Here is a 27,157-nt window from a genome sequence, read left to right on the forward strand (position 1 = left end):
AAATGAAATCCACTAATTCATTGTTGTGCTAGGATTTCATGTAGTTTCAACTTGAGCTCTGCCATCAAAATAAATAAACTTCCACAGCTGATAATTACATATACATTGTAATTGCATTTCTACTGCACATGAACCACTAAAAGCTTAAAATATTATGTTTTTTACACAAAAATTAATGAAAAAACCATAAAAACCGGTTTTTTTCGGGCTGGTTTAAACCACTCGGTTTAAACCATTGGTTTAAACCGAGCCAACCCTGTTTTGTACTATCTTACTTTTCACATGATCACTTTAATGCTGGCTGTTCTGCAGCTAAAGAATTCAAAAATCTGTTTTACGCAAAAAGGAAAACAACTAGTACATTCAACAAAAGAAAAACAAGCAATACAGTCAACACGATGGCTTGAATGAAAAAATGTGTTTCTTCTAAAATAAGTTATGATTGAAATAGAAACATGTATTGTGTATCTAAATAATAAAAAAATTTAATTTAAAAAACGTTTTAAAATCACATCATTCTTTTTTATTCCCAGTAACAGTGGGTACTTTCTACAGAGCCACGCTATGCTACTGGTATGGCTTTTTCATTAATTCACACAGCGCAGAGACACCGACACCTACGTTTTTTAGATAAACTATACTGTCTATACATAAAAATAAGCATGCCCAAAAGTCTACTGATCAAACAAAGCAAAAGTGCTCAGAGAGGTGCGACAGACCATTCATTTTTTAGGGTGATGCAAAAGATGCATTTTCAGAATTATGTTCGTTGTGCTTATATATAAGCTTTTGAAAGTTATTAGACCGGCTAGAATATTCCTAATTGACATTTTTCGCTAAACACATGATGTCATTATAAGATTCATAGCAGTTACAATCATTATCACGCTGTTTTGCGATAGGAAGAAATACCGGTGAAGCATTTTCGCGATATACGGTAATGCTTAAGTTGTGTTATATGTCCAATAAAGTTACATATAGTATAAATATTTAAGCAACGTAAGTTTCCCCGAAGATATGTTTTGCCGGAAATAGTACTCTAAGCAAGTTTCCCTTTTTTCTTCATAACTTTCGTAGAGTATTATGCATTAACCTGAATAAACAGGTAGTGCCTCCGCTTTTTACTGATTATTCGTAAAGAAATGGGTTGTTGTTAGTGTAAGGGTAAATTACTTTATTACCAAAGACAAACCTTAATTTCATTGATATTCAGAACGATATGTTGAGCTCAACGGAACAAATAATGCATTAATTTTGCACGTATTCTTATGCACTTCCTAATTATTGCATATGCGTAGCTGTACTTAATAAAAACATAATATTTGATTGGTAAAAAGTCTTGAGAAAAATTGAATGTTTTGGAAATACACAAAAATATATATAATTCTTAATATCACGTTGGTTGTTATTCAAAATTGAACCTCTTTAAAAACTTCATGAACAAATCTTGAGATCTTCTGTTAACCGAAGATAATTCTATTGAACGAAAATAATTCTATTTATTTACACACAATATTGTTTATATTGTGTGTAAATAAATATTAGTCTGTTAGACTGTATGCTACGATTTTGGTTTCAGTCACCCACTATATAATGATGCATCATGAACATGAAGAGAATGACCCAAGGTATGTGAACCATACTCAATTTTTTACATCAAACTTTGGTCAACTTGTATGTAACAAATGACACGCTGCCAGAATGGTTGGTTTCTTTATTATTTTTTATTGTAGCAAGCCACTCAGTGGCCAGCTGTCGAAGTATACCAATGTAGTGAAAGGCTGGCAATTTAGGTGGTTCCTCCTTAATCCAAATCATGTTCGTTTGGAATACTACATGCAAGAGGTTGGTAAATACTTTTTCATACAACTTTCATCATTCAATTAATTTTTTTCTATACAGACTATTTCATGTTTACCAAGAACCGATTGTGGTAATCAATGAGGATTTGGGGTAATATAGCTTATGAATTAGTACAAGTGATTGTAAAAAACATCATGGAAACTGCTGCAAAGCCAAGCTTTTAGTTAATAAATCACATACTTTAGATGTATATATATATATTCTAATATTGGAACAAGTCTAAGCCATTCACAAAGAATTTAAAATAAAACTAATATTATATTGTATCAATATAATATTAAAATATATAATATATACCAATATATATATAATATATATATAGCATGTATTAATATTATATAAGTTTAATTTTAGTTGTGGCAGCACTTGTCATTATGTTTACCAGTAATTTTGATTCATTACTCCAGCTTACATATTTGACGATTCTTAACTAGCTGGGAGTTTTTTTTCAAATGTGTGTTTGTTCCAAAGCAGTTGCTATAATGAACTGTTACTTTTTGTTATATGCAGAAAGAAGAGCAAGCTAAACAGAAGCCAAGAGGTGGGATCAGTTTGGTTGGCGCAATAGTTGCTCCTTCTGAAGATGACTCAGTTACATTTACAGTTCACCCAGCAAATGGAGAAGTTTTCAGACTTCGAGGTATGTTATGTCTAGGTTGCTGTCACACTTGTGGCAGAGTTACAGTAATTCCCGTGATATATGATGAGTTGCAGAGGCTGCTGACAGTCTGACAATGAGTTCATGCCTTCGACATACATTGAAAAGTGTAATCTGTGATCTTAATTGGCTTGCCATATAGAATACGCGTTTGATACATGCTAAAAGGGTCATTCTTTAATCGATAAATGAATTTTCATGTAAATCGCTTGCTACCGAAAACAGCATGTGGAAAATAGTTTTTATTTTAATACTTACAAGTATTTATATTTATATATATAGTTATATTTATTTATATATTCTCAATGATAGCTCACTTCGTAGACCCTATCCACATGCTCCTCGGCTATGGCTTAACACATACGCGAGGGATATGCTCAGTGGATTTGAAAAGGCCTTTTGTCAGATTTTCTCAGTCAATGATTGTTTTGATTATATCTATAATAGAGTACGGCAAGCACTTTGACTTTAAAGGGTCAATATTTAACATCATGGGGAATATTGGATACTACTAGCAAATGCAATTTGGGTAAAGACAAACAATGGACTAAATATAAGTTTGCTTGGTGAAACCAGTGTAAGTTTTGTGCTCTATCAAAAATTTTGCCATTTCCAACCCATTTTCTTTGCACTAAATTATGTAAGTTTACAATTTAGACAAGCTTTGTCCGTGTTTTATGAGAATTATAAATGGTAGGCATACATGTATGTACATGTACATACATGTATGTACATGTATGTATGTACATTTGTATACATCACAGCGATAGCGAGATGAAAATGTCAAGTTATCAATCATCCATTTGTATAAAATTTCAATTGTGAAAAATCAAGTTGGTAGTATGTAAGACACTATCAGAATTGACATAACCATTATGTTTGAATATGTGCTTGCGTCGTAGGAGGGTGAGCTTGTCTGCTCTGAGTGTGGTTATATCATCAAACATTATTATAAGGTATTCTTAATGTGTTTCTTTTTACAGTGTGGTTTGATGCCTCACTTTGATCATTCGATACAATTGTTTAGTGTTTGTATCCTTTGTTGATCTCGTGTAAGCGTTATTCTAAATGTAAAGTGGAACCCAATATAGCATATTGTATAGGTCATGCCACTCGTGACGCTAACCATTAAGTAATAAAACTTTACCAACTGAATATACCTACATTGGCATGACAAATGATGTATTTTTTTAAAATGTGTGAAGTTACGATTTGCACACTTGCTCATTCAAGAGCATCATAAAATTCATGGGTCAATCGCCACTTGAAAATTACAGAACCATTTTAATTTTATTACTATTTGTTCTTATTCCAAGGTTCCATACAGTAGGTCACCTTTATTTTCAGTGTACATTCAGCATTTTCAGCAACATGTTGAACTAGCATGCACATGCACTAATCTATGTACCTATCTTACTTAACAGCTGAGAGCAGCAAATGGAGGCAGATCTGGGTATCACATATCATGCATGTAATACAACTTGCAACTTCAAGGAGATCTAGCACAGCCAGCTCTACCGAGTTGGCACGGGGGTCGACTGGCCATGCATGGGGTGATGGTCCATTACCCCATCATAAGTGAGTTCTCTATGGGCTTAATTTATTATGCAGTTTGGAGTTGTCATTTCTAAAAAGAAATTATTTAGTCTACATGTATTGTCAGCCAGAAAGTACAGCAAAAATTAGTAAATGAGTTACAGGTTGGCTTCCGCTTGTTTTATTGTTATAGACATAGTTCTTGTTTGAGTTCAATTCGGGTTATGTAGTGAAGCTGGTCAAGTTAAATATAATGTGCTACAGTGCTTTAATTATTTGTTCGAGATTTTACTGTTTAAATAATTTTTTATTCGGTTTGCAAGTGAATTGAAGTTAAACGATATAAATACCAATGTTAAACAGTTCATTCACCATGTGATAGCTGATTCGCTTCTACTTCTCTCTAAAACAAAAGACTGTCTTAACATTTCTGATTAGCGGAGAAGAAATCATAGGGACTAATTGTACACAATTACTATGTATTTTATAAATAACATGTTCTGCTTCTACGCCAATGAAACCTGAAATAGGAGTTCCGTAGGTGCACAAAGTAGATTACATGTTTCTTATAATAGAATTTTGTGATAATCAATTCTCAATCAGGAGCAAGTTCTGTTCAAACTAGACATATTATGTTATATGAGCATCACATGTACTGTTGTATCTAAATGTTGTTGGCTTTGGTAAACACTCATGACATAGTCCGCTGCATGCATGTGGGAGTTACAACCACTCTATTGCATTTCTATACTCTATTGTCATTACCTATGTAACAATAGCAGGCGTTGTTGTTATTATTTTACTCGCGCTGCGGAAGTATGACAGTGGGTTGTATTTTATAGAACGTCTCTGCTTAAACCTCTGAAGAATAACAGGTATTCGCTTCATTCTATGCATGAGAGGCTCAACTACAAATCTGCCTCATCATTTTGTTTCAGCACTGGCATGATATGCTATCAGCAATCTGTCTTGATGATAAACAGCTCTTGAGCCCGCTATCACATTTTCTTATTCATTATTTGCATGTATTTATTATTTAATGGCTGCTGTTTGCAGTTTATGTTCCGTTGCCTTCATGTTTCTTGTCTCGTGTCGATCAGTGGATCAGTGCGTCTCGTGTGAGTTAATGAAGTTCTCAAGCTTTAATGACTGTGACAGTTAGTCTGTTTCATCATTAGGGCTCTGAGTCGCTCTGTAAGCACTCCTGAAGAAAACTCGGCACTCGTAGAGGTCAAAGAATATATTCAAGAGATGTACAGTTTAGAGGAAGATCTCATTGAAAGAGTTGATGGTCTTCCGATACAGGGATCTCACATTAATGCATTAGATCAGGTTGTATATTTGTTATTCGTTTCGGCATTTGGGAAGCATGGAATCTTAAATTTCCAATCCTTTGTTTTTTGCAAAAATTATTTTTGTTTCAACTAGTTAAACTCTTTTTTATGTCGCTGGTTCATGTGATAAATTCTTTTCAGCTGCTTGTATTATTTTTAAGAGAGATTGGTGGAAGCCCAGAAGCATATCAATACACAATCTCTATATAGGATTCATTATGATTTATATACTAGTTGGTTTTTGACAGAATCTTCGCAGCGTGTTGAATGCTTCATTGAAACTTCAGCTTATTTACATGTAGCATGGTGTATTTGTTGACAGCAGTAAAGGAATTATTAGGCTAAACCTTTAGATCAGTGCACTCATTGTGGACCTCTTGTTTGATAAAAGTTATTTCCTTAGATGGCTTCTATCAGTTTTTCACATTATTGCAACAAACCAAGCGTAGAATTTGTACAACTAGCCTTTTTATACTAGAATTGAGAATTTATTGCTTGGAATAAGTAGTTAACATCGAATCTTACCTCAAGAGAGAAATTTATTACACCATTGACCTAGTCTCAAGTTAGGTCTCTTGACATTTGTATGGTATTGACAGCCAAGACATGATTCAGTTGTCAAAGATAGCTGTGATTCTAATATATCTTGTTAAACGTGACAATCAAAGATATAAATTTCTCCGCTAATAAAAGTATGCAATATGATTAATGGTTCTAACTAATATATTTGAAGGAAGTCGTCTGTGAGTGTACAATAAGCTAGGAATTAAGCTAGGAGCAAATAAAAACGTAATGTGGTAGGAAGATTTACTTTGTCAGGGCTGTATTTATTCTGATGATTTGTTGTAAAGATGGCACACAGACTGAAAAGAAAGAATGCAACTGGAGTAGCAGTGGCCAGTTGCATTCTCCTACTATTCATTGGGTATCCAATCACTGCTTTTTAGCGAGCACTATTCTTCCTATTGCTTGCTCACACAATTGATCTCTCGTGTTCCCTTGAGCTTATTAAGACTACAAAAATCTGATTTTTGTCCTGGTTAATTATTATTTTTCACTCCACATGCTTTTGCCTACATAATGCAGGCTCAATTTGATAAAAAAAAACCCAGCAGCCCTTCTCTTTGGAACTGCTAGTTGGCACAGATGAATTAGAAATTGTTTTGATTGGCTAAGAGTTTGTTATATTTTATTCATGGTGCGACTCACATTCATACAGGATATGCTGTTGCTGAAGGCCTGCTCAAGGGCGACCCTGGCTTGTTTGGAAACATGCTTTTCAATATTAGAAAAACAGCATGTGAGTTTAATCTCAACTTTCTATTTCTTAATCAACAGTAATTTGTTTGCCAATTTCCACTGCCAGCTTGATCAAATTAGCTACTTTGTCACATTCAACTACCTGCTAATGCTGGAGTGTCACTTAGTATTTCTTTATGATTTATAGATTTATAGGATTGTGTCAAGCCTTGAAATAGCTTGGCTAGCTATCTTTATTATATCAATTATGGATTTATCATGTTCACAGAAGCAACATGATTATCTTTATTATGTCATCTTAGTAACTACTGAATGCCCGGCGTTGTATGGGTAATAAAAAATATTTTGCATAAAAAATTTATTTTTAATCAAACTTGAAGTATTATTTTACTTTTTATTATAATAAGAGTTGTGTTTTGCCGAAGCCAGCTAAGGGCGTTAGAAAATTAATTGCGCTTCATTAGCTCAACACAGTTATCTTTATTACATCAGCTATGAATTTATCATGTTCATACGAACAACCTGGCTGTTTATCTGTACGCGCATGTAGTCATTATTGTAGCGATGAAATGTGCCCATTGAATAGTGGTTGTACATTTTAGGCGGCTCTCTCGCGGCAAAATTTTAATAAGACTCACTTGCAGCACGGCGCTAAAGTTGAGTGGATACAGAGTGTAAAGTAGGTATTTTATGCCAATATTTAATTAGGAGTTGTTTTCTCATAATATTTATGGCTGCATATTTTTGTAAAATCTATCTTGCCATTGATACAACTATGTTTCCCTTAGTTGCCAGCTCATCTTTTATCAGTGAGGATATGACAGTTGTGGCTCAAAATAAGTTATGAATCTTTAAAGATAAACTTACACAAATTTATTGTAAATTTCTTCAGAAAGTATCGGTATTTTTCTACCATTTGTGATTGTTTTTTTTTTATGTTTGAGGTGATCTGATTGCCAGGATGATTTTAGATTAAAATTGATATAATTTGATCGCGATTAAAACGTTCACAAGAAAAATACATACGAAATGATGTCACTAGTCGTTATTGTTGCTATAGTTAATATTGGCTATTGCGTTCAAGTTGAAGCGTTACTCGTCTCTATTTTGTCTGCCTCTTTGCAATTATGGACATCATAATCAATCACGCTTTCGCTTGATCTATCGAGTTTAATCTTGAAACATCCTAGCAGTTGATCACCTCAAACGTACAAAACAATAGCAAATGATAGAAAAATCCTGATATTTTCTGATAAAATCCACAAAAATGTTGTGTAAAATCATCTTTAAGAGTTCGTGTTGAAGCAGTTAATTTTTGGTTCTTCTTGTCATGAAGCCTCATTGTATAAGTCACAGCATTTATACAGTACTTCAATCCTTCTTCTTGTTTGTTTCTGCCATTTTGTTGTCTGTATCACTGCTTATAACAGTGTATTTGAGCACTTTTTCCCACTCTCACCTCTCATTTAGAGGAAAAAGTTTAAACTCTGGTGATGCCAGCGTAACTTCTCTCTTGGAGCAGTCAACAAGGCGACTAACTATTCAGAATGAGATTGGATTTACTCAGTCATACCCAGGTCAGTGCATATTACATTCTCTCCATACTGTGAGTCCGCCGCCTGACATTGCCACGCGTTGACTGATGAAAGTTCACTCAAATATGACAGATATTACGATATATTTTCCTTATGTCATGATTTATGTGCTAACAGTTAACCCTGTGCCGTGGGTGCTCCTATAACATAAATAATCCGTTCCAGGAATGTTTACGGTGTAGGGGTTTTATTTTATACGAACAGTTAAATACATGTAAATTGTCTAATCTGTTCCAAGATATTTTCAGACTCACCCCTTTGGCCTTACAAAAAGGAAAAACTAGACTTAACTTGATAATTTGTTGGCTGTATTGTAAGTGTAATATTATTAGTTTGTATCGACAACTTGTCTCATTTTTCTGGCCCATTTCACTGGTTTTATAGACAAAGATTGCGGTAATTTTGCAATAAGTTGATGGGGAAGGCACATATTCGACGCCCATTGACAACGATTTGTTTATTTTTTCTAGACAGCGAAGTTTATTCTAGTAAGTAAAACTAATAACAAATATTTTATACGTCTACAATAAAGCAGAACAAAAACATATTTTATTATAAAAAGCGGTGTCTACCTGTTCGTCGTCTATCTGTATTTAGGGGCCAAGGTTAGGGTAAAAGATCAATTTCGGTGATACTTCCACCTCGTGACATTCAGATTGGTAGACCAATGCTGTAACACCTGCATTAATAGATATAATACTATATGTATATCGTTTTTTATCATAAGTGAGGCGATATATGTTACTATTCAAATCGAATTTGAGAAGTTGCCCTACTTGACACTTTACGTTATATGGTATTTTTTATGTAGTACGAAGCAAAATCTTTGTATCGTTATAGAAGGTATAAGTTATAGGAGCATCTACTGTAGTTGGTTATTTTAACCAATCCTTCATTTTTTCGTGATGTCATTTTATCGTTGTCGGCCATCTTTATAGACAATTTTATCATTAAAAACACGAAGCTTTTGTAATGAATTTTTGTAAACGATGCTTTTGTTTGCAATTTTTTATTATAGTACCAAAACAACACCTAAAGGTACTATTAAATAAAAGAAAACCCATCATTTTCTACAAATATGGCTGCTTTTTTCATGAACGAGCGCATGTGCAAACGACTTGATGACGTTCAAAAAAACGATAGATTTAGTCATTTTGTATAATTTCTGTTCTTTGTAATTACTATATATATATACATATATTTACAATGTATATAAATCTCAAAGTTTGTATGTGTGTATTTTCGTATGTCCTTCGGTATGTCTAGCTATAAAAATGTAGAAATTGACCGCTCGCAACCGCAAGATTCGACCCGCAAGTCTTGAATTGAACTCTATTACTTTTATCACACATCATATTCCCTTTTCCCGATTTCACACACTAAATGGCGTGTTAATTGAAACTCTATTATCTCTGTAAATCACGATGTTTTTTTTGTGTTTTCATGAACTTGTATTTCTGGTTTTTCTTAAGGTTCAATTGCTAAATTGGTAAAGGGCATTACAATTGTATTATCACGAGTAGGAATAGCCTCTACATTCTCTCTCCGTTTGGGCAGACAAAGTACCAGACAGTCCGATATCTCATTTTTACATTTGTACCAGTATCGTCGTATTCAAAGTTTTGATGGATAGCCTCTGGTGGAACAGTAACCTTTTTTATACACACACTTCTATGCATGAATTGTTATTATTAATTCAAAATATTTAGGATTTTTATTTTGTTTTCTCAGTTGGTATTAATTGTATCATTACCAAATCATATTTTATTGTAATCATAGCAAAACAGATTTTATTTAACTATTACTTGCTAATTATTTTACATTTAAACACTTTTGTAATGTTTACTTTTGTTTCTAAACTTATTTGACCTGCACAAAACATTTTCCTCATGATATGAAGTTTGAAAGTTACAGTTGTTTGACGATGTTTGAAAACCTTTACAGTTGTTTTATTTTTTCTCTGAATTCATTTCAACTGCACAAAACAGTTTTCTCATCATACAAAGTTGAAAAGTTAGAATGATAACTGTTGTTATATGTTAAACAAAAATCAGTTTTCCGTGCAAAGACTTTTATTACCTGGACAATGCCGTGCTTTCAGTAGTATATATATATATATATATATATATGTATGTATATATATATATTGTATCCTGCACTTGTTCACCATAGATTACTGTCTACAAACTACATGTAATGCAGTGCATTTACACATAGTTAGATTATTCCTAATATGCATTCCCTTCTGATCTTGCTAAATATAAATAAATATATTAATGCGCTTATGAAATCTGCTTTCAAATCATGGTAAATCCTTTAGTAGTTATTTTCTCTTTGTATTTAATTTTCATGCAATTTAAATGTGGCGTACAGATTGTTGTCGGGTAGTAGTTTAATATATTAAGGGAAAGTCTCTTGTTAAACAGCAATGGAAAAATGCAAGTTAAAGCTTTCTTGCCAGTGTTTATTCTGACTTACATGTAATTGATGTGTGTTATCGTAGTATAGACCGGTGGTATGTCAGCTGTACATCGGCATACGAGTGTCCCAACAGGTGAGACATTTGAGATACGTGGTAAATTCCGAGCAAGTTTTGCCTCGAGGTGCGAGACAAGTTTGAGAAATGAGCTCACAGGATGGTTCTCGATACAACTCGGTGGCTCTGATTCTCAGTGACTGAGTATTCCAGAGGTCGTTTGCAAGCGCAGCATCACTCAGCCTTTTTTGTCGGATCAGTTTGAAACAGTTTTGGAAAGGCTGGCTAAAAATGGATGTGAAAGCGGAGTCAAAAAGCAAGGCGGAAAGAGTCAAATCGGGAGACAGTAAAAAGCATAAAAACAAAAATGATAATCAAGTTAGAATTAGGTTAGTGTAAGTTAAAAACATATTTTTAAATGTGTGTATAGTAAGCTAAATTCATTGAAGTTAAGTTTAATGTTTATGTCATGTTACGTAGCGTCACAAGTGTAGCGTACTGAATGTGTTGCTATGAAGTCTCTCTCACACCCCTGTTAGCCGGTAGGCCTACTGTCCGTCTCGGCGGCAAAAACTCTATGTAGTATTATACATAGTAATGTTACATTTTATTGCAGATCATATCTACTAGATATGTATTTGTTACTTTGTGGGCATAGGTGTTGAATTAGAACTATTGAAAACAGGGTTTTACTGTTGTAAAATGCCATTTGAGGAGGGTTTTCCGTGGATAGGAACGGATTAATTTGTATTTAGTTTTTTTATTTTAAAATATGGAGGGTTTGAGATGCAAACAAATGGACATATGAGCTCAGTCCCTGAATGCATTAAGCTGTTATGTCAAGGTATGACTGCAAATGACCATCTTCAGCCAGTGTAGACAATGAACTATTTATAATTAAACGAAGTGGCATAAACAATGTAAAGGATGCAGTGTACATAAACAATGTAAGGGATGCAGTGTACATAAACAATGTACTGGATGCAGTGTACAAAGGAAGTATTTGATCCCTTGACAGTAGGATCATAAATATTTAGCTGTGAAGAATGTCTGCACATATTGTTGTTGGTGCACATAAGTCCGAGGTTTGTAGGTTTTCTGCTGCCACTTGTAATTAAATTAGTCTTGTTTTTGTTCGCGTAGTGTTGCTTAAACTGATATTGCACTGCTAAAGGGACTATAATGTTGGCGGAAAGGCCTGACATTATACTTATAGAGTTGTCTTTCTTTGCAACCCGTAGGCTCAACAATTAAGCTAAAACCCTTTTTCACATCACTCTTTGAATAAAGTTACGCTTCTAGATTAACTTTAAGCCATAACCGCTTCAGGTTGGGGCTTCTGGCTAAAGCAGTCAATTTCCCTTTTTCATTATAAATATATTTATAATTGAAAATTTGAATTTCATTAATGTCCAATTATTTATTACTAATGGTATACTGGCAGTCTAGTGTGCTATGGAAGATTACCAGATGTAATAATTAACTGCACAATTATTACAAAATGCAGTAAGACGTTTTATTGGTGCCGGTGGTAGAGAGTCGGTTCAAACCCCGTATGATGCAATGTTTTTTTCTAACTTCCAACCGTTGCTTTGGACGGACAGACAGATGTATGGACCTGGCTCTTGTTATAGTGAATACTGTCATTACTTTAAAAACCGTCTGTTTCAATGTAATCTCTGGTGTTTCTGTAGTTTTCATGTCAGTCTCCAATATTTATTTGGTATTGTCTCTACTGTCTACCAATTTGGAGTCATTCCCCTCTTTCAACGTATGCCATTGTTTAGTTGTCTTTTCAATATTTTGCACTGAATCTGCTGCTTATTTAAGCTTTGAAGTTTACTCTGGCGATTCATTTTATGTAACGTTTATTACATCGTGAAATTTTCGGAATATTTCAGACAGCATAGCACAATTAATTGATTTTGTTTTTGTAGGATGTTTGTCATATCCGCAAGGATTTTTCGAGGTCAATGGGCTAGGTGGTTTGCTAATGAAATAAAATAATTGCGTTCCGTAACCTCCGTATCTTTCATTTCACCTTTTGACCGTACTAGCCATCATTAGTGCACAATTTACACATTCCACAGAGCCTTTGCGTCTTGCCCTTTCGGGAATTGCATCAATCTTGTCTCTTGCCAATTGACTATTATTGCACCGCATGCATGCCTATGACGTCTGCATAATTCATCAGCCTTTATCGATCTCAGATATTCTCTCATTTTTATAATGGTGAGGTTCTCCAACGCATGAATTATTGATTTTTATCTCCTGATGTGTTGTTGGTGAACTTATCCACACACACAGCTTGTTGTCTCGTCGAGCGCATTAAATGTTTGCACTATTGCTTCTCTCGGCAGCGCACTGAACTTCCGTTCCAGCCGATGAATACACACGACTCGCATATTTTCTTCAAGTGAGGCGACATACTGTGACTATGCTGGTCGTTGCAGTTCCGTCCATCAACCATGATGAAGAGGAAGCGGATGGCGATCTCGGGGAGGAGAAGGATCTTGGTGAGATCGAAAAGCACAAGACGGTTATTTTACATCTGCTCTCTCAGCTCAAACTTGGCATGGATCTAACACGGGTAATTGTTTGCTGCCAATTGCTATCCGGTATGGGGGGGACTTTGGGGTATGGGGGACTCTTAAAAATGCATCAGGAGCACTTCAATATTCCAACTTCTTTTACTAGGTTGTGCACCTTTTCAGCATATAATTAGACATGTGTGTAAGATAATTTCTCTTTTCTATATTAGCTTTACGTGATTAGTGAGCATACCATAAAATGTTAAGCTTTGATGCCTGCCTTAATTGACCCATGAGTAGTTATGATACTGGAGACATCGCAGGCACTACACTCTCTATACTAGTTCAGTAGACCGAGACAACATATCTATCAATATCTGTTGCCTAGGTAGCAGTAAAGATCGGTATTGTCTTTACAAACATTATTTTTGTTTTTCCATGATTGCTAGGTACAGTTGTCTAATTATCTTACAATTTTCATCTTGCCCGATGCGCAATTTCTCTGAAAAGATTAGGATTTCATCGCAACAATCTCTACATACTAATGTTCCAAAGTTGGACAATGTCCATATATTTATGACGGGCTGTTCTTATTTAGCTTGTTATTAACCTATTCCGACAGTGGCATAGATATTTATGGTATAATGTATAATCTTAACATCATATCTCTCTGATAAAGAGCGCTTGACAGCGGTCTTGGCTGCCATCAACCATGTTATTTGTAGACATAAAGTCTACTTCATTTCTCGGGTCCCATGATATCTCAGTATTTTTAAAAAATTGCCATGAAAACACAGTTGAAATTAATTTTTAAAAATATGGTTGCAATTTTCAAATGCAGACTAGTTTTAAGAGAGCCAAGTTTCTGAGCTATTTGAACGATGCTTTTTATTGGCAGTAGCATGGGGCTCTCTGACCTGTCAATACATCTTTACTTGTTCAAAATACTTGGTCCTGTTCTGTCAAAATCAAGTCCATTGACCTGGCATTGTTGAAATTGTCATGCAATGCCACATTGTTTAAAAAAAAGTCTGTTTACATCATTATTTATGTTGATAGCCAGTCAGTAGCTGTTAGGTACATCTTTGCTTTTTCATCAACTCTTTCATGCATGTGTGCGGCTTGTTTATTATTGTCCAGCGTGATAAATATTTAATGGCTGCTTAATGTAGGCAAACAAGCGCATACGTGGTCATGCTCTCACGCTTCATGTGTAGTGGATTGTGTAGATTTTATGATACTCAGTACATTGTTTGTTAATGGCGCCATTTGGTTATACATCCAGGCGCAATACAACGACTACGCAGGAAATTATAAGTCTTTCATGTGCAGGAGGTTTACATTTGTTAGGAAATAAGATTTTGATACTAGTGTCTGGATGGTAGCGACCAGCTCAGTATGCTAGCCGTTAAATTACACCACCTGACCTGTTCATGACCGCCATTTCAGTTGTCCTTCTTTTGTGTGTATTAAACAAAACTTATACCTTGTTTGTTCTATTAGCCTGAGTTTCATTTTGTCTAACGTAGTGGGAGTTCCAACATTATTTTAAACTCGAGTTGCTGCACATTGACACTTGGGTTAAATATCGTATCGTCTTATAATGATAAAAAGCCTTCATGGCAAGAAGATATTTGGTATTTTCATGATTCTTCTAATGCAATGTGGGTTAATAGGTAAAAGCTCAGGTTTAGATAAAACATGTAAGAGTTTAGCAGTTTGTGGTGACAGTCTCAGTGTCATCCAGCCAAGGGTGGATTATTAAACATGACTTATGGTCCCAAATACATGGTATAAACTCTATATGCCAATTACGTTAATGGTAGGATGCTATAGTTAACCTGGCAGTCGTGGTGCCGTGTGTCGGTTTTACCAGTCATTTTAATAATAGTTGATGCTAGTATCACTTTCCAACCAATGAAGGATGCTTTTACTCCTTATTTTAAATTCTATCTTTACATTCAGAAAAGTTGGTAATACAATTGATAAAGTCGTGTGGTCTGGGCATATAAGATCCCTGCAACAACAGCGCTGCAAAGAAAGTCAGCGTAACAACTATAATCAATAAGCTTTCAATGCGAATGGCTCGCAGAAATCACTTCTATATTGCCGTACAGTGGAAGGTAAAATGCCAATTTATTCAACCGATACAAAAGGTATTGAGTTGCTTGCTGCAAGGCATGTCATTTCATCGTCCTCTGGCAGCGGCACCCAGTGCCATGGGAGTTTTATATTGCGTTTTCCAATTTGAAATTATCGGAGTTGGCTGGATGTTTGATTGACTGCGTTTAGTATACTGTAGTATTCACTTTACCAATATGATTACGCGCGTCAGATGTCTGGACAGATATCTATGCTAACTGGCTATACCTGTCTCAAACTTTTCGGTTATCTCAGACATGTATATGACTTGAAATAAGCTAATAAAAATGTATGCGGTGTGATGATATTTGTACGGTTGTTGTCTTCAACCATTAAAAAATGAAATGCTCTGAATTTAGCCTACATAATCATTCAAAAACATAGTTTTACAGATGTGTGGTTTACATATTTGAAATAAAATGAAATGAGGATGAATTTAATATATAATCTATATAACAGTATATAACATATACTGACTAAATTCACAATCAGAAGCAATGTTGTAAATGAAAATTGGTTTTTCAAGAAAGGGTTCCAATTTATTTCGCACACCAATGCGAACTAGCCACTTGTCTCAAACTTGTCGGCTATTTCAGACAAATGTATTAAATACGTGTAGTTGAAAAGGAGCTTGTATTTTAGGTGGTGCTGCCTACATTTATCTTGGAGCGGCGGTCACTTCTGGAGATGTTTGCTGACTGTATGGCCCACCCAGACATCTTTATCAAGTTAGTTTTAATTGTTTTATACAATTTTGTTACTTTCGGTTAATTTTGTTTCTTTGTTCATTGTAGTATTTGCTGTTGTTGCACTTTTGAATTTTGTTCTTTTTTCCATAGCGTTTGCCAACTATTGTTGTAGGGTCAGCGACATGAGCACACCTGAATCACGCATGCTGCAAGTCGTTGAATGGTACTTGACCTCATTCCACCATAGTCGTAAGGTATAACCTATGACGTAATCTTTTGTTTTTTGAATAAAATCATACGAAAGTATTTTGTTATATTGTTCATATTTTGAGATTGCATCTGGATTGTTTGGAGAAGTGCTGTTCAGTAAGGAAAGGTGAACTGGCCGTATATGTTTATGAACATTGACGACTGGCATAAGTTGGGGTTGTAAAAATCACTGCTTGGTTTGCTTATGTATTCAGACAACTGTTTATCAAGTGTTAGATTGAGCTATGTAGAAAATCTGCTTTTTTAGTTTTTATCATCAATAACATGGTCATTTCTGATGGTTCACAATGGGTGTGTTTTAAAATGCTCAAGTCCAGAAAATTTGAAAACTGGTCTATTTCTGGTGTTGTGTCCCTTTAGCACTATCCAATAATTGCTATTATCTATGTTATCTAATAATAGCTATTATCTATGTTATCCAATTATAGCTATTCTCTATGTTATCCAATAATAGCTATTATCTATGTTATCCAATAATAACTATTATCAATTAGCTCAGCTAATATCGGTAAAGCTTTCAAATATTTTTCTTTTTGAAACTTTTAATTTCTCATAAAAATGGTCAAATCAGAGTTTGATGACTCGATAGTCAACGTTTACATGTAGCTGACACCAAAGTTTATCAGTTATATCGCAAGTCTTAACTTTAATGATGATTTATGTTTGTCGCAGTAAAAATATAGATTTGTGGTCTCAATAATTTATTTATTAGCAATATTACTTACGGTGCATTGATTAGATATACTGCTAATGATATGATACAAAGAGTCAGGCGTGTTCTGGAAACCTGACCTTAACAACCTCTCTCTGGTTTACATCATTTTATCAGATACCAGAGATTCTACATTTGATTTGATTTTTCATTTATTCTCAAAGTTTATGGTGATATAATGATTTGATAGAAAGGAAGGACTAAGTTGTCAAAGTCTGCTAAATTGCTGTTAATGGCGTGCGTTCTCTCGCCCACGCAATCATTTGCTGTCCACAATCAATAAGCCAAGATCGTCTGTCAGCAATGCACAAGCCCCTTCCCACTCGTATCATCTCATGTTTGTCAGGACAAGTTATCTCACACTAGTCATCAGAAATTAGTTTTTTATTGTCCTTTGTTTGTGCAGACTTTGCCAATGAGACTTGAAGTTATCTTTATAGAATTGGTGCTCATCATTTGATAGCTTTTTTGAGACCATTGCTAGGGAACAAGCTCTGGTTTGATGAGGTCAGTCTATTTGCTTTTGTCTTCAATTTGATCATGCTTGACCTACATGTAGGTTTGGTGAAAAATGTACTTTTTAGGTTTTTCCCAATACATTCACAGAATTATAGGAGACACGGCTTTCATCTTTTATCATCACAAGACATCACCTTGCCATGTTTCTACATAATATTTTGTGCTATTGCAAAGGTTTTTAAGAGGCTTTGCGCTATGATGTTTGCGATTGGTACAACTACCCACGTGCGTGAAGATTCCTCCCTCCACCTCCACGTCGTGTGCTTATGTTAGGTTGACAACTGCAGTCAACCTTAACACATTTACGTGTATCGGGTATTTCTCATTGCACTGACATCAGAAACCAAAATGGATGACAGTCATTAGGGCTGCCCAGGTTATAAATATATTTTTAATGTTGTTTTTCAGGGCAGTTTGGCTAAAAAACCATACAATCCCATAATTGGAGAGAGCTTTCATTGTTCATGGGACATCGAAGTTGAGGAACCGAGCTCCGGCCCTTTCAAGCTGATCTATACAGCGGAACAAGTCTCTCATCATCCTCCAGGTGAAGAAACAAAATTTTACATTTACGCGCTTTCAAGTTTGGTCACATGGTCGCTCTCACTGTACATGTAATCAGGATCAACTAGCTCGCAGTGATATACTGTAGTCAATCTCCTGGTAGTGGATTGGGATGGCTTTCTATCGGTGATGCGTTTCTCATTTGTTAACCATATTGCATGAGCCTTTTTGTTTGTTCTCAATTTATCTCCAAACAATAAATTCTTAAAGGAAACTGATATGCAGAGCATTAATTTTTTATCATTATCGGCTGTTGCGTAATGAATTTTATTGACGAAAGCCAAATGTAAACAAATCGACCATTACAAAAGGCTGGACTGAATATGTGAATAAAGCGTCAACTTTTATAACAATTTTTACAGATATGACTGCAAAATTTCTATTTTGAAATGAGTGTAAATATGCCTTTAGGGTAGTTATTGACACATAAAATATACAAAACTAATACTTTGTTTCTCTGCCTCAAGATCTTACACAGCGGCTATGTCTTTCTCTTATTTTGTAATTCTACTGCATGATATATCCGGAGTTGCTTTCTCATACTTGATTAATAATTTGTAGTGTCAGCGTTTCATGTGACATGCCCACAAAAGGCGATCAGTTTGACAGGCTCTCTATGGACAAAGTCCAAGTTCATGGGAATGTCAATCGGGGTCACTTTGGTTGGTAACCTGAAGTTGGTGCTTCCAGAATACAATGAGGTACATTTCAGTAGAATTGCACTCCCCTTCAAAATTTTAGTTCTGTAAATGCTTGGTACATAGAAGTCATTTAGGTCTCATGTTGCCCTGTTTGACCACCATACGCTTATCGCAACACTCGATGCTATTTGAATACATGTATGTGATTTGTTTATAGTCATGTTTGTTTCCTTCTCTAAATGTTCTGTTGGAAATAGGCCTGTGTAAATGGTAGTAGGTAGCCCCAGGTTGTTATGGCACTGCTAGTACTCTGTAAACAATCTAATCTTACTAGTCAGTCAGTGTGTGTAATTATCAGCAGGTCTCTGATTAGCATCTTCTCACAGCAAAGCTAATGAATCCAAGTTTTATATTTACTAAATGTACCTTTTTGGTATTCTACAGCTTTTGTACTGATTATGTAATCAATAGGTATAAAAATAGGTATAATCAATAAGTCAACGCATATATGAATGGGTTTACTACGCGGTCTTGATGATCAGTTATTATAAACGGCCAATATTAATTTTATTACAGGCATATAATACTATATGTTGCTTGAAAATTTGGCAGTTTTTTGACAATGTGTAATAAGTTCGCGGTAGACATGCATACTTGATGGACTGTTCAGCCGCCATAATAATTCAGCGATATTACCATTTTGTTAAGCTTTTATCTTATCTTTTCAAGGAGTATGTGATGACGCTGCCGAGTGCATACGCTCGCTCCATCTTAACATATCCATGGGTTGAGCTAGGGGATAAGTGCACCATCACATGCAAGAAGTCAGGGTTCTCATCATCTATTGTGTTCCATACAAAGGTAGTTTCACATGACGCATGTGATTCTATTTTTTACATGAATATGCTCGTTCAGAACATACTTGCATCACCTACTTTTTGTAGTTTGCTTTAATTTTCTTTGAATTGGATGCCACCGTTTTACACAAAACTGTAGTAGATTCTATCAGAAAGTATCTGTAATTTCCTATCACTTGCTATTGTTTTTACTGTTTGAGGTGATCTGACTGCCAGGATGCTTCGACATTAGAGGTGCCCAAACTTGGTGGCTGTTAAGACGCTCAGAAGAGACATAAGTGCAAAATGACATCACTAATTTCTATCATTGCTATAGTTGATATTAGCTCCTGCGTTCGAGCTGCAGCGTCACGCCTCTCTATTCTGTCGGTCTCTTTGCAACTATAAGCATCATAATCACACTTGCTTGATCTCAGCCTTTTCACCGCGATCAAGTTTTGTCGATCTTAATCTTGAAACATCCGGGCAGTCTGTTTGCCTCAAACATCAAAAACAATCGCAAATGATAGAAAAATGCTGATACATTCTGATAAAATCTAGTAAAATTTTGTGCAAGTTTATCTGTAACTCAACACCTCTAGCCGTGTGGGAACAAAGGCACACGCCATGCATTATGGGATACAGGAAATGAAAACATTTTATGAATGAATAAACAACTCAAAGTATATGAATCAGTGAAACATAAAGCTGCCTTTATACAATACTATTTTCATGCTGCTGTTATGTACACACAACTATGACTTGTGTGGTGATTTGTTAGTTAGTAGCATATGTATGACAATGCGTTGTTGCTTTACAGCCATTTTATGGTGGAAAGTTGAATAGGATAAGTGGAGAGGTAAAGCGTCCGGATGGTTCCTTATGCACAAAATTGGGAGGTACATGGAACGGAGAAATTGACATCACATCTGCTGTAAGTTTTTAAATGCTACAGCTCCTTACAACTTTGCAGTTATACGGTTTTTGTGGTTAAATCAAATCATTCATCTGATGTCGAATTCCTTTGTTAGTCTTAGTATTACACGCCTGCTCACCACAATTTCCGAGAAGATATGCATAGCAAGTAGAATTTCTTCCTTCTGCTCAAAGTCACATAACAATATGTTTATTGCTTTCTAATATTACTCTATGGCAATTAACCTTCGATGCTTGTTTTCAGACACATTTCAAGTGGTCTCTAGCTATCTATCAGCTAGATAAGTCAAGTATTCTTTTAGACATTTTGATCTCTGTTTTCCTAGGTTCGTATCATTGCTGATGTTGATTCCATTCTTTCAAGTATTATCGATGTAGGCTGGTACAAAGGTGATAAGTACTGAGATGTTGCCAATACACAAGAAGAAAGTACGTCCTATCGCTAAGCAAGGGGAACACGAATCCCGCCGGCTCTGGCAGCATGTCACCAATGCACTCCGACACAACGATATTAACACCGCGACAGAGCATAAGACCTTGGTGAGCTGTTTACCATGGTTGTCTCCTTTCAAATAATATTTTTCATTAAAGTATAGATAATTGGTGTCGTATGATGGAAGATAACTCCTATGTTTCTAGACTTTGAACGAGCAAGATAACAAATTAGATAGGTTATATGTATGACTTATTGAAATTTTATTAAAACTAACCTGTTTACTTTTACGTACCACCATCATACCTCGACATATGAGCCCAATGTGTTCTGGGACTGAGCTTGTATGTCAACGTGATTGTATCTCGATACAATACTTTATAAAATAATTAAATATAAATTAATCCGTTCCCATGACATTGAAAAATACGTCTAAAAACAGGATATTGCAATGGAAAAATGGGTTTTTAATTGTTGTGATTCAGTAGTACCTACCTTAAAATTTACAATACCTATTTGATCTGCAATAAAATGTAACATTACTACATACAGTGCAGTACGGAGTTCTTACCGTCAAGACAGACATAGTGGCTAACGGTGGTGGGAGAGATACTTGACAGCAATGTGTTCGGTACACTAGTCTTTTGTGACGCTACGTAACATGAACATAAACATTAAATTTAACATAAATGAATTAATCTCACTAAACACACACTTAAAGCTAAATTTTAGTACTTTACTAAACCTTACTTTAATTTTGTCTTCGTCCTAATTTGACGAGAGATTCAACTATCAAAAGAGGCCTCTCACATTTAGTGACCTTCGAGAACTGGCTCGTATGCTTGTATCTCAAATAAAAATAAATATCTCTTGTATGATCATATCTTAAAAGTTTCTCGTATCTCAAGGCAGTAACTCGCTCAGTATTTTGCTTGTATCTTAATTTTCTCGTATGTTGAAGCACTCATATGTCAAGGTATGACTATTAACTAATGTGTGACTATCCAGAATTGATTGATGTCAATCAATTTTGTTACCAGTTTATAAAATGCATATGTTGATGCAATCATCAAATGCTTAAATATAAATTGCTCAAAATGCTGTACACGTTGTTAAGATAAGATTTCATCAAGTTTCAGGTCGTACATTACGAGGGTTCTTTGCTCCCTGCCTTTCTGAGCTTTCCTTGCTCAACTGGTTTTCATATGCTATAATTTATGTCGGTTGTTTATGTCTGTAGCTGGAAAATCGACAGCGAGAAGGAGAACGACACCGAAAAGAGAAAGGATTGTCATTTCCTACAAGGGTAAGTTGAAACTGAATGGATGAGAAGCGTTCTTCAAAGTCGCTATTTACTAGCGCGATTTACTTCATTTTACTCCATGAGTAGCAAAGTGGTAGCCTTGTAAGTGTTTATTATGGAGGTCTTCTCAGTATTTTCACACCATGCTTTACCGCTTGTTTGTGTCTTGTTAAATGTGCCTGTGGTGGCTGGCGCATGTGTAGTTCTTGTTGGCTACGCAATACATTCATGTTTACTTCTAGTACTTGTTGCAGTATTTTCAAAGAGATGGTGACATCAGCAACTGGACTTTTCGAACCTCTTCATAGTCTCAAGAAATGCTGTTATATTTTGATATTTTCCATTTATTGGTGCTAGTGCGTGCTACATTATGTTACACATTAATATCAACCACTGGCCTTGTATATACATGTATGTATTTTATTTCTGATATTTGTATCTCAATTTACGATTTTCTTGTGGAATGATGTGAAAGTTGGTTGAGCCATGTAACATTGTGGAATGATGTGAAAGTTGGTTGAGCCATGTAACATTGTGGAATGATGTGAAAGTTGGTTGAGCCATGTAACATTTCCATTTGAGTGCATATTGATTTATTTATACGAGCTTTTTTAATAAATGAAGTATTTTGTAAAACTGTGTGAACTATTCTGGCCTCATTCAGCTTATCAGTGGAATAACCCTAGTTTTCATTAATCTAGAATTCTTTGAAATAACTTGTCAGATATTTCTATTGAAAGCACTTGAGATACAGTTGTCGAGGAACTTTGTTATTCTACAGCCATAATCATCAGGTTGCACTAGGTTAAAGGTTTTGTTTAGGTGGCATCTTCAAATCAACTACTTTAGCAAGCATTGAAAGAAATTTAAATAGCACACTGGCTGTGAGACCTAAGCAGTTTCAGCAAAAAAGGCAAAATTTCTTTGGCGAATTTTCCTTCAAACTTAATTAAAAAAAAGTTTCAACAAATGTTGATCATGAAAAGATAGCCTATACATCTGTAATCTACATGTATGTGGTTCTTATACATCTAGTATGCTAATGACAGTGATTATACTTGTACTATTTAGACTATCCCAATAATTAAGTTAATACAAAACATGGTTGATATCCAAAACGAGCCAAATCATGCAACAAATAGAAATAATGTATTAGACAACTGAGCAGAGAAATGATAGACCCTCATATAAACATTGCAATTCAAGGTTTAAGAGATGAGATAAGCCTTTCGAGATCTTTTTAGTATCGTATACTGATATTTTCATTTACTGCTATACTTTGTTCCAGGTTGTTATTTCTAACTCTTGCATTTCTGTTACCCTAAGATAGCACTAGCTGTAAATTTTTCTTCTTTGAAACTTGTGAACTGATTAATTAATTACGAAATAGCATTCCTAATGCATAAAAACTCATAAAAAGTGGTATTCTATAACACATTCAATGTTATCATCCTAATATTTTATTTTAACACTTCTGCTAGACTTTAAATACATTTTCAGGAAACTAGTTGGGGACACAACAAAAGCTTATAAACATTAAATCACAGCAAAGATGTTATAATCTGTTTGAAGATAAACAAGACAACACCTTTTATATCTTACAAGTTCGAATCCCGTATGATGCAACTTTTTTCAAACTTACAACCATGGCTTTGGACAGACGACTCTTATTGTAGTAAATATTATCATAAACATTGCTGCAAATCATAATAAACCTGTTGTTCTACTCTGTTTACTTTTGCATAGATGTAAGAATAGTAAACAGTCTTTTTTAACTTGAGCAATATAATTGGCTTAACATTTAGCGGATACATAAAATAACATTGTCATTGAAGAGTTAGTAGGTTTTTGTGTAAGGTAATGAATGTTCCTGTACAGTCCAACAACTCATTTTACTCATCAAACTTATTTATTCTGCTTTGTCTCCAGTCTAACCAACTAATAACCAAACTAATAATTGAACGATAGTGATAAATATATAGAAAAGGTAAACAACATAATATACCATAATTGTTTTGACAACTATCAATAGGCTATGAATGCCGTATTATAGAATAAGGTGGTGAATAAAGATCAAGTTCAGATTTATAATGTGTCCTCTGCTTCCGTAGTAAACTCAATTGGTCATTTTTTCATCGCAAGGTGACAGTTATAAAAGTGGTAACAGAAACTCATCTGACATTATTATGTATAGTTTGTTCACTTTTGCTGAGGTTGTGTGAACTAATTTGATAATCACAGTACTGATTAAGGCACTAGTGAAGGTATTCAGCTGTTATAAGCAATACTGACATTTACCATTGAAAATACTTCTTTATTTTATAAGTCCAACAATTAAAATACCTAACTAAAATAATTATAAAACAATAATATTAATGACAAAAGGTTAAAAACAGTTAGTGAAAGTTACACCCTTACCCGATTGGTCATCCATGTTTTTTCGCTCAGTCTTATACAGCTGTTAGTCTCAACAGTCAAACGAGAATCATGAAAGTCCATAGAGAAACTCAACATCTGAAATAAAATGATCATTGGCAGTGATGGAGCAGAGGCTCAGCAGATGATAGAGAAAGAGGCTCTACAGACGGATGAGAAAGAATCTTCGCAGGCGGTAGAGAAAGAGGCTGAGTCATTAGAGCTGTTCTCTTTTACAGATATCTATGTTAGCCTGTGAGCGGTTGTTTAGGTGCTTAGGCTCTGTTCTTCATGTTATAGTTAGGATTTGAGTGAACTTGTCTTAAGGACATTATGGGAGTGTACTGATCGGAAATGATGACTAACTCCTGTTATTTTGGTTGTGTCTGGTGGAGGTCTAATTTCTTTTGGTGGTATTTCTGGCAGGCCAATTGAAACCTCTTTTTTCTGATAGATTACTTTCACTGAAAGTTTTTAATCTACTTAGGAAAAAGTGAATGATGATTATTTTTCTTGATGATCCTCTGATGTATCAGGTGTTTTGTTCATTGAAGTATTGCGTATATTTCTTGTAATTTTCTTTTGGCATATATGTTTGCTAATGCTTTTATACAACAACATATAAAATCTGTCAACTAATGACATAGGCTTTTATTTATTTAAAAAAAAGGGCTGCTTCTGGCTCAGACTCGTCACTGCCAATGAATGCATCAAAACATCACCACTATTTTTTCATACCGCTGATCGATGCTGAGCTTACCATTGTTTGTACGTCCAATGGAAATTTCTACAATGAGAGCCACCAACATGCTTGCCAGTGTTTCTGTCTGATATCTGATATCACAAACACAAATATCACCCCGACTAACTTCACCATCATTCAGAAATCAGCATTCTAATTATACTCAGCTTCTACTTGGTGTGACATCGAGCCCTCTTTGGCTTACATAGACTCAAACATGAATTTATCTGGATTATAAATAGTGCTGAAGTATGTAGTTGTTCTAATTCAGTTGCTGTTTGGCTCTCTGCCACTCTTTAGCGACACTTGGCTTATACTAAGTCTCGCTCACTTCAAGTATTTGCTGATTTATTGGGTATCATCAAAAAATAATCCCACATTGATACATTATAACAGCAACTAACCAATTGAAATAAAGACTTATTTCCAATCAAATATGCTTTTTCTCCAATTAGGTCCATCAATTTATTTTTCAAGTAGTGTTGGTAAGAGTGCACTCTGTTGGATATCAGAAAAAATTGAGTTGATTTAACCTCTCTTCTATTACCTCAGTAGGTTGTAATTTCAGATAGTGGTAAATACACCGCACTCTATTTGGTTCAGCATAGCATAAAAAGTTGGCTTTAGCTCTTGCCTGACAAGTTCAGCAGATTGTACCACAAAAGGCATTGGGTTCAGCATACTTTGATAGTTTTAGCAGAATAAAGTGAGATGGTTTTAACTATTCCCTGGTGGATTTAAAAACTGGCATCACAATAAGCGTTGGATTGTTCATCGCAATTTATTGGTCTCTGCCAAAAATAGTGAGATGATAAAATGTAGACCGAACTCATATGTAAGAGTTGTCCCCTCTTTTTACATTTGATAAAGTCATTTAATTTACCTCATAAAGATTATAATTGTTGAGCGGGCAATAGTTTTGGTCAACTTTAGAATTAGAGGATATATATTAGCAGCTAGTGACAATTTATCCAATGTAATTTTGGCAAAATGGTGTATGAAAGTCACTGTCAACTAATCAAAGTTTTCTGCGAAAGTTTTGTCCTGTTTTCAGAGTGAATATGAGATACAGGGATTGACTCCTGAGCACCTAACTGTCAGAGTCACTGAATTATACTATCCCTAGAATGACCAAGGTCATTTATCAGTGAAACAATTTGAGCGCCATCTTGAACCATGCTACATGGTCACGCGCCCTTTATAATAACCTAGCAACATTGTACAACATTTAATCTCAATGAGCTTGTGGGTGCTTTTATCAATCCCCAATCTTAATCAACCTATATCAAAGTCAAGCTAAGATCTACAGATTCATTCAACCTGAATACTAAAGTCAAGCTAGCTAAAGATATACAGATTCATAGGCTATAAGTTTTTGTTGTAGATGGCTATTGGCATGGTTTCAACAAAAGGCAGACAACTCTAAATGGGCTCTATATAATTTGCATTTCTTATCAACAGATGTTTCCACTGGATTTAAGGGCATCATTGTCATTCCTCGCCTTATCAGCCCAGTGAACTTTAGCTTTAAAACCTATTGACTATCTAATACGAGATCACAATAGTTGTTTACATCACCAAGAGCAGAAAACTGGCCAAAACTGTTGTATACGTCTGACTAAAATCCTGCAACTGACATTGCTTTGTTCGAAGAATGGATGAAATGGCCTCAAGCCTAGAGTAGCTTTAGCTTTTGCGCCAG

General features: G+C 35.0%; 1 protein-coding gene across 4 annotated transcripts; it reads left to right on the forward strand.

Moving 5' to 3' along the window:
- The first annotated feature begins 1,066 nt into the window (after nucleotides 1–1,066).
- Nucleotides 1,067–27,157, forward strand: LOC137388904 (oxysterol-binding protein-related protein 11-like). 4 transcript variants are annotated; one of them, XM_068075473.1, is made up of 20 exons: nucleotides 1,067–1,158; nucleotides 1,580–1,628; nucleotides 1,734–1,845; nucleotides 2,374–2,503; nucleotides 3,946–4,099; nucleotides 4,900–4,932; nucleotides 5,236–5,389; nucleotides 6,611–6,691; nucleotides 7,254–7,330; nucleotides 8,122–8,228; nucleotides 13,176–13,312; nucleotides 16,038–16,123; nucleotides 16,257–16,338; nucleotides 17,994–18,132; nucleotides 18,711–18,850; nucleotides 19,520–19,651; nucleotides 20,447–20,560; nucleotides 20,941–21,102; nucleotides 22,236–22,301; nucleotides 26,840–27,157. In XM_068075473.1, the coding sequence occupies exons 2-20, from the start codon at nucleotides 1,594–1,596 to the stop codon at nucleotides 26,879–26,881; spliced, it is 1,983 nt and encodes a 660-aa protein (XP_067931574.1). In that variant the 5' UTR covers nucleotides 1,067–1,158; nucleotides 1,580–1,593; the 3' UTR covers nucleotides 26,882–27,157. The 4 variants fall into 4 exon arrangements, with proteins under 4 accessions (XP_067931574.1, XP_067931584.1, XP_067931529.1 ...); XM_068075483.1 differs by lacking the exon at nucleotides 26,840–27,157 and adding an exon at nucleotides 24,837–25,355; XM_068075428.1 differs by lacking the exon at nucleotides 26,840–27,157 and adding an exon at nucleotides 22,553–22,937 and having other exon boundaries at nucleotides 1,070–1,158.

This window comes from Watersipora subatra, chromosome 1, assembly GCF_963576615.1.
Source record: "Watersipora subatra chromosome 1, tzWatSuba1.1, whole genome shotgun sequence".
Classification (NCBI taxonomy): domain Eukaryota; kingdom Metazoa; phylum Bryozoa; class Gymnolaemata; order Cheilostomatida; family Watersiporidae; genus Watersipora; species Watersipora subatra.

Bases quoted from the DNA above. Each gene is read 5' to 3' on its own strand.
- LOC137388904 (XM_068075428.1), top strand. From the start codon at position 1,594: ATGATGCATCATGAACATGAAGAGAATGACCCAAG. The intron at 20,561-20,940 runs GTAAGTTTTTAA...TTATCGATGTAG, and splicing joins AAATTGACATCACATCTGCT to GCTGGTACAAAGGTGATAAG. The intron at 22,302-22,552 runs GTAAGTTGAAAC...TACTTGTTGCAG, and splicing joins GATTGTCATTTCCTACAAGG to TATTTTCAAAGAGATGGTGA.